Genomic DNA, 12645 nt, shown 5'->3' with positions numbered 1-12645 from the left:
AAACAAGAATTAAGAAAATTTAATTTGTGCTAGCATTCAAAAGAATAAAATACCCAGGAATAAATTTAACCAAGGAGATGAAAGACTTGTATACTGAAAACTATAAAACTATGTAGATCTAGTGCAATGCCTATCAAAATTCCAGTGGCCTTTTTAGCAGAAATGGAAAAGCTGATCCTTGAGTTTATATGGAACTGTAAGGGACCCCAAATAGCCAAAATAGTTCAGAGAGAGAAAGTCTAAGTTGGAGGAGTCAGACTCCCCAGGATTGAAAATTACAACAAAGCTACGGCAATTGGGATGCCTGGGTGGCTCAGCAGTTGAGCGTCTGCCTTCTGCTCAAGGCGTGATCCTGGGATCCGGGATCGAGTCCCACATCGTGCTTGTTGCAGGGAGTCTGCTTCTCCCTCTGCCTGTGTCTCTGCCTCTCTCCCTCTCTGTGTCTCTCCTGAATAAATAAATAAAATCTTAAACCCAAAGATACGGCAATTAAAGCAATGGTGGAAGAGGATTGAGAGTCCATAAATACACCCAAGCATCTATGGCTAATTGATTTTCTACAAGAGAGCCCAGACTGGTTAATGAGGAAAGAATAGTCTCTTCAACAAATGGTACCAGACAACTGGATCACCACAGGAAAAGGAATGAAGTTGGACCCCTACAACCCGGATGAACCTTGAGGACATTATGCTAAGTAAAAGAAGCCAGGCATGAAAAACCACATTATGAAATGTCCAGAATAGGCAAATCCATAGGGTCAGAAACTAGATTGATGGTTGTCAGGGCCTGGAGAAGGCAGGGATGAGGATGTGAACGTGGGGTTTCTTTTTTGAGGTGATAATACTTTAAGATTAGATAAGAAGCACTGAATTGTACACTTTAAAAAGGTGACTTTAAAAAAATAAAATAAAATATGGGACAGCCCCCGTGGCGCAGCGGTTTAGCGCTGCCTGCAGCCCAGGGCGTGATCCTGGAGACCCGGGATCAAGTCCCACATCGGGCTCCCTGCATGGTGCCTGCTTCTCCCTCTGCCTGTGTCTCTGCCTCTCTCTCTCTCTCTCTAGCTGTGTCTCTGTGAATAAATAAATTAAAAAATCTTTAAAAAAAATAAAATAAAAAGGTGACTTTAATGGCATATGAATTGTATCAAATAAAACTTATTTTTTAAAATGAGAAAGGCAGGGTTACCGATCAGCTCCAGGGACAGCTGTTCTAGAATATTCTTTTATTCAAGGACCAAACTCAACTCTATGATTTATATGTTTTTCCCTAAGAACCCACCTCACCCTATGATCCAGCAGTTGAGTATAGATGATTTGCTAATGGATGGTGATACTTGTAACTGTCCCTTATTCCTCCCCTAACCAGGTGACCTACGTAACGGCAAACTAGCAGTTTCTAGTTATGGTTTTATGTAAATAAAACCTATTTATCTGAAATGTTTGGTGTAGGATCAGAGGAAATCATGGAATTTAGATCCCTTTGGGCTACTGGGAGTTTTTTTTCTGTCTATTCCTTTTCTTTTTTACATTGATGAAAAAAATATTCTGAAGTCAGAATTCATAAATGTCTTTTACTTGGTGATCTTAGTAAGTCATGTTGTTTTAAATTAACAAATCCTATATCAGAGGTCAGGGGGATAAATGACTAATGGGTTCTCCTAGCTGAAATTCAATCTTAAATTGTTTCAGTTTTTCTCAAGATACCACTGTTCTGAAAGCTGAGGACTGAGGTCCAGCTCTTAATTTGCTTTCTCTATTTTCCACATTTCGAATGAAGACTTTTTTTCTTCTGCTAGAATAAATAAGGGATACTATTTATTCATGGGATTTTTCTCTCTACAAACACTGATTTTTTAAGTTAAATTTAGGGGCTCTTGGTGGCTCAGTCAGTTAAGCATCCAACTCTTGATTTTGGCTCAGGTCTTGATCTCAGGATTGTGAGATTGAGCCCCACATCTGGCTCCACATTCAGTGGGGAGTCTGCTTGGGATTCTCTCTCTCCCTGCCCCTCTTCCTGCTCATACTCTCTCTTTCTCTCTGAAATAAATAAAAATACAATCTTTTTAAAAATATAAATTTAAGAACAAGTAAATATACCTTTTACTAATATTTAGCTGACTCCCTTTTATGACGTAGAAGGTATATATTTTCATATGAAATTTTAACTGTAATAGTGGACAGAAGATGTGTGCGGCATGATGGGAATTTGGAGAGTCACACTTTGGCAGCTACTGCCCACCTTACCATTTCCTGGTCTAATGAGACGTCCTGTCTGCAAAGCTAAGGCCCTTCACCCCAAGTTTGTTACTGGATCCACTGGGTACCTACCATTCACAGGCACTTGGGGAGAGAATACGAGGGCTAGAGAGCATTCTGTGACATGCCTGAGGTGGTTTTAGTGAAAAGCCCAGAGCCTAGTATTACAGAATTTTTGTAGTCTTCTTTGGATTTCTCTGAGAAGTATCTGGGGCCTCAAGCTTCCATATCCTTCTGTTAGAGTGTTCCTAAGAAATCACAAACACATATCCACTTCCCATATTAGGGTCCTCTGTTCTGACTCTCTGTGCCATTTTTTGGAAAGGTTAACTGTGAACTGATTGATGTAGCAATCAGGAAGAGACTTTTCATAACTTGTTTTAATGTTTGAATTTTTTATGAAAAACAAAAGAGCAAATTTTTTTAAAAGAAAAAGTTAAATTGAGATAGTTTTGACGGGAAGAAAAGATCTCTTCAAGATTAGGATTTTAGAGTTCAAACTCATGCCTGAGTTTAAGTCCTGGCTCTGTCCATTCTTGCTGCCTCATCTACTCTCTGTACATTACCTACCCAGAGTCTCCTAATGGCTTCCCCTTTTTCTTACTAAGTCTGATCAGCAGTTCACTTTGGGAGCTCTCTTCATCTTGCATTTAGAAAGCATCTCAGCGCACACTTCCCATTGGTTTTCTTGTAGCATGATGATAGAATCAGCAAGTACTACAGTATGAGGGGACAAGTGACAGTGGTAGCCAGCCTGGCAAGTTCAGGGTGGATACTCCTCTACCAAGCGTGATGTACTTTGATGATTTATACCCTTTATCCTGCTTCACTGCTATTCACAACCCATTATTCATGACCAGCCTGACTTTCTTGCTCAAAAAGCGGTCTTTCCGCAGCTGTCCTGTAGTTAGATCAGAGTTAATGCACTAGACACAAACAGTTCCACCAGAGGATAATCTTGCCGTGAACATTTTTAGGAAATTAAAGCACCAGGCATGCCTGTATCCTCTTGGCTCTGACTGACCTCTGCTTTTATATATTTTAGGCTTTAAAGGAGATAGACGAAGTTGGGGACCTATTGCAACTGAAGTATTCCCGTCATCGGTTGGTGCCTCTACTAGACAGGCCTTTTGATGAGACTACGTATGAAGAAACAGAAGACTGAGCCTTTTTGGTGCTCCCTTGGAGGAACTCACCCTCACTCAGTACAGTGTGTGGCCTTTCTGAGCCAGTTCCAGGAACCATACTTCTGTGGCCATCTCACATGAAAGACATTTCCTCAACTACTGATGGTGGCCACCTCGCTCTAAATGGCATTTTGTAAATAGTAAAAAAACAAAAAAAAAAAAAAAAAAAAAACAAAAACTGCTTCACATTCTTCCTTTGCTACATTTCACCTTACAAAGAAAAAAAAAAAAAAGGTGACCCAGTCTACTTTTTTGTCCATTAAAAATGTTTTATTTTTTAACTCTTCTTGTGAAATCACACTGACCCTAGCCTGGCCCTGGCTAACCACGTAATGGTTAATTAATGGCCCTGGCCATTACCTTCTCCCTGCCGCCTGCAGACTTGGCCCCTCCAAAGCTCCCACTGGCCCCGGCACTGCAGCCTTGAGACTCATACAGCCCTCCTCCCCAAGGAGCAAGTGCCTTCCACTTACTTCCAATCCAGATCTCAGAGGCTACCAACCTTGGAATCCTTACTAAACCAGTCAACCAAAGTGTTCTCCCTTTCGTTTGAAGTTTAGCTGTTGACGGAAAACAGTAAATACTAGCATTGCTAAAAACTGCCCCTCATCATGGAACTTCCCCTGGCCAGGAGCCGACCAAGGTTTGGTCTTGTTCTGGTCACCAGGTGATTTCTTCCTTCCCCATCAAATATCTATGATGATCACTGTCTGAGGGGAATGCCCAATTTCTGAGTTTTCTCCAAGCTCTAAACTAACACTTCCACCTGCCATTTAAAATACTTAAGTTGTTCATAAAGCACCCACATCCCACCTTGGTCGGACCTTCGTGGTGAAGCTGACTCACACCTCACTGCATGTCCTGTGTCCACAGCTGCTTAGCAGGGTGACCTGCAGTCCTGCAGGGGTGAGAGGGTTGGGGCAGTGTGAACTGGCAGGATGTCCATGCTTGGTTCTTACTGTTCCCTGCTTTTCAAAATTATGACAGCCTCAGCCTGGGTCTGGGTCCAGATTAGGATTTAAACTGATAAAGGAAAATGTTGGTAAATCCTCTGCTCAGAAATCATTTGCCATGTTCCTATTTAAGGATTAAAGATATTAACTTACCCTTTTTAGAAGCTGACCCATTTAAATATTATTCTTCTGAGTGCTAGTTCTCTTTTACTCTTAACATCCTAAAACGATTCTAATCTGGCATCTGGGGTTTAGGGTTTCTTTTTTCTTTCTTTTTTCTCTCCCCTTGAGAAATTTTGAATACCTATGTCTTTGCCAAACTGGGATCCTCTAGTTTGACTCTTTTCATGCCAGGTAAGGGGACTTCTTTCAGAGAGCTTTATACTGCTTGACCAAAGAACAAATCTGAAAACCACCATGTTAAAGCTCTTCCTTTTTTCTGTTGACCAAAGCTTAAATGAAGAGAACTTTTGACTTTATTATACCCAAGATCAGCTTGTCTTCTAGTAGTTATCGAGTAATATGGGGGAAGGATCGGGCAAAAAATGGAACAACACTGTGTAAAAGTAGTTTTGCATGTCTCTGTTTTTGAGATCACTCCTTGTATTGATAGAAATTATCAGTCCAAATTCTCCTGGGCTTCTTGTCATCAGCTGTGGTGTTTGTGCAGACACATGTAGTGGACGATGGAAGCAATAGGATTGTTGGTGAAGTTTTGCTTTCATGTCTTAAGTCACCTTTGGTCACTCTCAGCATCTGAGAGCTTTCAGCCTTTGAAATATTCCAAGGTTGTGTTTTGCTTTTTTAGAGAATAGAAAAGAGTGAATAAAAGAAGCAAGTAGAAATTCAGGGACTATTATTTAGCATACACAAGTTGAAGTAAAAAAGAGATTGTGGTAACTAAGTAGTCCTGTAGAAGAAATACATTGCTAACCTTTACATCTAGTTCCTCACCATAGAACCTCACTAGAACATCAGATAGCTTTCGCATTGCAGTTATTCGTCAAATGGTGTAGGGTTTGCAAAAGTCACAAACTTCAAGCAATGAACTTACCTGCTACTCTTTTTATTTTGACTTGCATGAAGTCGCTGCAATTTAAAATGTCAGTATGGGCATTTAAATACATACATATGTGTATATATATATATATATATATATATTACTTTGCTGGTGCAAAGTTATGTCAGAGTAGATGTTAAGTTACAAATTTATTTTGAAGAGACAAAACTGTGATCCACCCAGGACCTCTGCTTTCTAGAGGACAAAATGTTATACATGCTGGTTGTCTCTTCTTGGAAACTGTAAATAAATCTAGAGTCCAGTCATATCACAAGTATCATTTAACCAAGCACTTGGGGAAATACAGGTGTATATAAATACAGTTATTGGCAATGAGTAGACGTAAGTGTTGTTTAGTGCATGGTTTAACACAGCCTGATTCACAAATCTGATGGGATGCAAACAGGAGTCAGCTAACGGTTACTACCAAAGGTGATAATCAGAGTCAACAGAGATGTGACTAATCCTTACCATTTTTTTCTCATCCCTCTTTCTATTTAGCATTGCCTTTATCCATTTCAGGTTTATAAGACCTTTTTCTGCAGATCACATCAGAAACCAGGACGTTTATACCCAGGAGACATCAGAATCACAAAGAATGGATCAAGAGGCATTGGCAGATTCTCCTCCCACCTTTATTTTAGAAGTTTTACCCTAGAACATGGCATACACTCTACAGCAAGTAAATATTGAAAGAGTATATTCAGGGATGGAGTCTTTGGAGCACTTTCACTTTTTGCTTTGCTCTGGAAAATTTCTTCCCTTTAAAAATCATCTTAGTTTCCAGAACCTCTCACCATACTGCTTGCTTGTTTGAGGAACTTGGCGTCTTAGTCCTATGATTACTGTCTTAAACTTTCTTGATACGGTGAGTACTTCAGATGGTCAAAACACGCTTCTTCCTGAAGCAGTCAGAAGGAATAGAAATACCCTATGACTGCTAAGGGCTGTGTGTTTGCTTAATGGCCTTTCAGAAGCCCAGGAATGGAATATTGTGCCAATGCTTTGTCTCTCATCATAATCCCTCCATCTAAGGGTATTCGGCCTTTCTTTCTGTAACTTCCAATTCTTGATTTTTAGAATTTCAACTCCAGAGAAAACCTATATGGTGGTGCTGTTTGGAGGATCACTAGATCAGATACCCTGTCTTTGGACACTCAGCCTTACATTTCAGGAGTCCGGAAACTTCTTTCTTCCCTACTTGAGGGAGCCTTTATCTGAGTTTGTTATGACTAGTACAGTCTAGCTGAATTTTGTAGTATGCTTTGCTTCATTTCTGTTAGTGAAAACCAGGAGGAAAAATGGCTCACATGGAGAGATTTCCTGGCTCCTCAGCGAAGGGGAAAAACGAGATGCCATCTCCCACTATCTCCCTGTTTCTCTGCCTACCCTGTTCCCTTTCCTAATTGATGAGGCTCTCTGGCCCCTATTCATGCTGGATTGGGAAATAGCACAGGACTGCTAGTCGTGCCATAGGCAGTGAAGAAGAATTTGGGTAATCCTTGTAAGAATTTGTAGGGATGAGGCAAAGCTACCTACAGATGATTAAATACAACTGACTGGCTCTAGGTTCCCTTGTATAAAGAACTGCTGTGACCTAATTCCCAGGATGTTTTTCCTGGTGTTCTAGATAAGCCAAGATGGGCTTTAATCTCGCTTGACTCCAACCCATGTGGTTAGCAAAGGGGAAAGAGCATAGCGCTTTTCCTTCTGAATGTCTATCTTTGTAAAGATCAGAACTGTTAAGCCTTTCACACAGGTAAACTCAGCATAGACCAGAGGGGCCATGAAGAGGAAGTTAGGAAAATCAAATGATTCTTCTTGGCTATTGAGCTGCTACTTGCTTCATTGCAGCCTCAGTACCTAAAGAGATGCTGCTACCTGCTTAACATGGAAGCTCAGTGCCCAGCAGGCATCTTAATCTATTAAGTCAGTTAATCAAAATACCTTCCACAGGGAGAAAAGCAGATCTTACTCTCTCAGCTTTATCCACAGGAAATGTAGTGTTTAGGCTCCTACCCAATTACCATGTGCCCAGATACCTAATTAGAAGGCTGGCTTCCTGCCTTACCATACAGAAGAAATGCTAGGACTAGCCAGTGATCCATTTGCTTTTAATTGTATGGAAAACGTTGCCCCTTTTGTCATTTCCAGTGACTTCTGTCTTCCAAGCACCTTTTGCTATAGATTCAGTCTTTTGGGGGAGAGGGGGTGGTGGTGCAAAGGAGTTAGCTTGTGGATGGACTTACTGAAGTATATTCTAGTTCTGTGAGTCTGGAGATATTCCCAGCCTACCCTTGGGAGTGGCTGGATGGGAGAGTTGTGGGCATTGTCTTGTTTACTACATAGTACACACAATGGATGGCCTTGAACTGTGACTCTTTCTGTATGATGAGTTCTAGTAAACTGACCCTAAAGAATGCAATGGTTCTTACACTGCGGTTATGCGTTTTTGATGAAGCAATACCCAAAGTTTTGTTCCTTTGGAGTTGTGGGGAAACTAAGTGAAAGGTAAAGACAAAATCACACCCTGATGTGCTAGGTGATCTATCTGCCTTGTTGCCATCTCCATGGATAAGTGATCCCTCCGTGCACCAGGAACCTTGAGTCCATTCAAAGTCTGCTTTTCCCAACAGTTCCTCAGGTTTCTTGTGTGAAGCTCCATCACCCCGCGTGGGCCTGCCAGGGGAATATGGGACATACTCCTGACTGAGGTGGAGTGGTGATTTGTCTTCACCCTTCACATTAGGTCATGTCACCTCAGTGATGTTAAACCAATGGTTGAGTAGATAAAAAGCATCCTTGGTGGTTCTTTACAGGATCCTTGGTGAAATCCCTGTGTCAGTTCAACCAGCATCAGCCAGCATGCCCACACAGTCTTGATGATCCCTCTCTGTATAATGGTAGCAAATGTTAAGAGAAGGGGGAAAGATAATAAGTATAGAGAAATTGTGTATGGGGAGCTGAGATCTTATTTTGTTGGCCTTTATTTTTACATTGACCAATTTGCCTGTAAACTGGACTTTGCAAGAGGTGCAGTGATAATCCCTCTCCATTGCTGTGATGCTTATAATCTGAGAAAGTGAGAGGGGGAAATGTAAATTTAAAAATCTTAAATTTTAGTCATGTGTTAAAATGTCACCTTCTCTCTTTCTCCCTTACCCTCGCTTTCCTTCTTTGCCAGATGATTTATTTTTTTTTACCTTGTTGGATGACTGTGAATCTATAAATAATGGGATGGGCTAGGTGTATCAGTTTGCGACCACATGTTAAGAACTGAAGGGGAACTTCTCGAGATGACTTAAGAATCATCCCATGCAAATATATTGTTTTGCCCCAAATAAACTATTCAGAACGCTAACTCTGCCTTTATTCATTCAACCAGTAAATATTGAGTGCTGTTTCCATGCCGGGCTCTGAACTGAGCATTACCAATACCAGCAAGAAACAAACAGTAAACAAATAAGCATATGGACACATATGTCATTTTACAAACTGGTGAGTGCTGTGAAGGAAAAATAAAGAACATGATAAAAACATGTAACTAGTATGTGGTTTAGACAGAGGTGACAGAGGAAACTTTTCTAAGACATGGACGATCCAAAAGAAAATGTGGCTAATCCTCTGAACAAAGGGGAAGATGAGAAAGGGGGCTGGCGAGGAGGGGGCAGAGGCTTACTTCTCTGGGCTGTCGGCGTGAGGAGTTGTCTTACACAGTGGAGAAAACCAGTGAAGGATTTCAAGTATTGAAAAAGATCCCTAGTGCGCTTTTATGGTAGACGATGGCAAATTGGTAAAAGGTATATGGAAATGCAAAGGACCTAGAATAGCCAAAACCATTTTGAAAGAGAAACTGTACTACCTGATTTCAAAGCTTTCTACCAAGACTGCATTTGGCATTAGAACAAATAGAACATAATAAGACATACAGAACAAATAAGACATCATAGTCCAGAAATAATGCTCGCTTCAGCAGCACATATACTAAAATTAGAATCATACAGAGAAGCATGGCCCCTATGCAAGGATGACATGCAAATTCATGAAGCGTTCCATATTTCTGAGAAACAGAATTGTTGAACCACTATATTGTACACCTGAAACTAATGTAACACTGTATGTTAACATACTAGAATAAACATAAAAATAGTCCAGAAATAGACCCACCACATGTATATGGTTAGCCACTTTTTTTTTTTTTTAAGGATTTTATTTATTTATTTTTGAGAGAGCACGGCAGAGGGAGAAGCAGGCTCCATGCCGGACTCGATCCCAGGACTCCAGGATCACGCCCTGGGCGTGGGCTAAACCTTTGAGCCACCCAGGGATCCCTGATTTTTCTTTTTTAATTTAGTTGGAAGAGAGAGCACAAGCAGGAGGAGAGGCAGGAGAAGCAGACTCCACCGAGTGGGGAGCCCCCCATGGGTCTTGATCCCAGGACCTGGAGGTGATCATGACCAGAGCCGAAGGCAGACACTCAACCATCTGAGCCACCCAGGTGTCCCTGGTTAGTTGATTTTTGACAAAGTGCCAAGTTAATTCAGCAGGGAAAGTACTGAGCTTCAAATGAGCTTCAATCTTTACCTAATATCATGTACAGTAATTAATTCAAACCATAGATCTGAACATAAAAACAATAAAACTTCCAAGAGAAAAATATAAAAGAAAATCTGTTTCTTTGGATTAGGAAACAATTTCTTAGAACACAAAAAGCATGGCTCAAGGGACGCCTGGGTGGCTCAGCGGTTGAGCACCTGCCTTTGGCTCAGGGCGTGATCCCGGATTCCTGGGTTTGAGTCCCACATTGGGCTCCTTGCATGGAGCCTGCTTCTCCTCCCTCTGCCTGTATCTCTGCTCTCTCTGTGTGTCTCTCATAAATAAATAAAACCTTAAAAAAAGAAAAAAAAAACATGGCTCAAAACTATTGATAAGCTGTACTTTATCAAAATGAAAACTTTAAGACTCAATAAAAGGAAAATGCAAACTCCAGACTAGGATAAAACATCCACAGTATATATCTAGCAAAGGCTTTTTATCCAGAGTATAGAAAGAACCCTTTAAACTCAGTAAAGCAAGACTATTCACTAAAAAAATAAGCAGAAGATTTGAATCTTTTTTAAAGATATTTTTTTGGTGGGGAGTGGAGGTGACCGGGTGGCTCAGTCAGTGAAATGTCTCCCTTCAGCTCAGGTCATGATCTTAGGATCCTGGGATCGAGTCCCTAGTAGCACTGGGCTCCCGCTCAGCTGGGGGTCTGTTTCTCCCTCTCCCTCTGCCCCTACGCAACCCCCCTCCCCATTCACGCTTGTGTTCTCTCTCAAACAAAACCTTTAAAATGTTTTAATTTTGTATTTGTAAAAGATAGTATCTATCTGGGAGGGCGTACATGCGCACATTTGCGAGGAGAGGAGCAGAGGGGGAGGGAGAGGGACAAGCAGAATGTGCTGAGCAGAGAGCCTGATGTGGAACTTCAATCCCAGGACCCTGAGACCATGACCTGAGCCTAAACTGAGTCAGATGCTCAACCAACTGAGCCACCCAGACGCTTGCAAAGATTTAATTTTTAAGTAATCTCTACTCCCAACATGGGACTTGAATTCACAACCGTTAGATCAATAGTCGGGCACTCTGAGTCAGCCAGGTGACCCAGAAGATTTTTTTTAAATATTTTATTTATTTATTCATGAGAGACACAAAGAGAGAGGCAGAGACACAAGCAGAGGGAGAAGCAGGCTCCATGCAGGGAGCCGGACGTGGGACTCGATCCCTGGTCTCCAGGATCATGCCCTGGGCTGAAGGCAGGCGCTAAACCGCTGAGCCATCCAGGTGTCCCGACCCAGAAGATTTGAACAAGCTCCTCACAAAGGAAGATACACTAATGGCCAAAAAAGCACATAGAAAAATGTTCAACATCTCTGGTTGTTGGGGAATGCAAATTAAAACTACAATAAGACTCCACCACTCATCCACCCACTAGAATGGCTACATTTAAAAAGAATTACAAACAAAATAAATGAAAAGGGATCCCTGGGTGGTGCAGTGGTTTAGCGCCTGCCTTTGGCCCAGGGCACGATCCTGGAGACCCGGCATCGAATCCCACGTCGGGCTCCCGGTGCATGGAGCCTGCTTCTCCCTCTGCCTGTGTCTCTGCCTCTCTCTCTCTCTCTCTCTGTGACTATCATAAATAAATAAAAATGTAAAAAAAAAAATTTAATAAAAAAAATAAATGAAAAGTAAAAATAAATAAAAATGAAAAGAATTACAATACCAAGTGTTGACAAAGATGTGGGAATGCAGAGTGCACAGCCATTTGAGAAAACAATTTGGCAGTTTTTTGGCAGCAGTTTCACTCACCTAAGAGAACTGAAAGCATGTGCACACTGGCACTTGAATATTCACAGATGCTTTATTCATAATAATCCTTAACTAGAAACAATCCAAATGCCACCACTGTGAATGGATAAGCAAGCTGTAGTATGTTGATGGAATTACTCAGCAGTGAAGAAGGAATGGCTGGTACCTACAACCATATAAATGAATCTTAACATGCTCAAATAAAGAAGCCAAACACAAAAGAATCCATAAGTATAATTCTATTAATATGGAAATCTAGAAAGTCAAAACTAACCTACAGTGATAGAGTGGAGAAGTGGTTGCTGGGAGCCAAGATTGGGGAGGTAGGAATTGACTAGGTATAACAAGACTGTTAGAACATAATTCTCAAAAAATCATGACTCCATTACAGATATAAAAATGAACATAAGTCAAAGATTTTATTTGACTCATGAATAAGGAAACTGATAAGGATACGACAACCAACCAAAGGAGATACTAAAAAACAAGAACATTTATAGATCAGGAATATTGAAACGAACATGCAAATAAAGGTAGAACTGGTTTCTTCCACACTGGGAGGTCAAATGAACCTCTAGAGGACAGGATATCACTTGCGTTTCTTTTTTGTTTGTTTGTTTTTTGTTTTTAAGATTTTCTTTCTTTCTTTCTTTCTTTCTTTCTTTCTTTCTTTCTCTTTCTTTCTTTCTTTCTTTCTTTCTTTCTTTTTTTTTTTTTAACTCTTTTTTTTTTTATTTTTTTTTTATTTATTTTATGATAGTCATACAGAGAGAGAGAGAGGCAGAGACACAGGCAGAGGGAGAAGCAGGCTCCATGCACCGGGAGCCCGACGT

At 40.9% G+C, this 12645-nt stretch overlaps 1 protein-coding gene and 1 non-coding gene across 4 annotated transcripts in view; both read left to right on the top strand.

Moving 5' to 3' along the window:
- The window catches only part of SPTLC2 (serine palmitoyltransferase long chain base subunit 2), a 109557-nt gene extending 100738 nt beyond the window's left edge, over positions 1 to 8819 (top strand). For 2 of the 3 annotated variants that reach the window (XM_072839495.1, XM_072839496.1), the window contains one exon: positions 3304 to 3623. In XM_072839495.1, the coding sequence (XP_072695596.1) occupies positions 3304 to 3310 (7 nt within the window). In that variant the 3' untranslated portion in view covers positions 3311 to 3623. Of the gene's footprint in view, positions 1 to 3303 lie in introns of all 3 variants that reach the window. The other variant, XM_072839494.1, reaches the window with a different exon arrangement.
- Positions 8820 to 9418: 599 nt separating this feature from the next.
- On the top strand, positions 9419 to 9520 carry LOC140640695 (U6 spliceosomal RNA). Its single transcript, XR_012037339.1, has one exon. It is a non-coding gene; the product is annotated as a U6 spliceosomal RNA (small nuclear RNA).
- Positions 9521 to 12645: the final 3125 nt, after the last annotated feature.

The sequence above is a fragment of the Canis lupus genome, chromosome 9 (assembly GCF_048164855.1).
Source record: "Canis lupus baileyi chromosome 9, mCanLup2.hap1, whole genome shotgun sequence".
Lineage (NCBI taxonomy): Eukaryota > Metazoa > Chordata > Mammalia > Carnivora > Canidae > Canis > Canis lupus.
The sequence above is the reverse complement of the archived record's forward strand: the minus strand, read 5'-3'. Positions and strand labels throughout refer to the sequence as shown.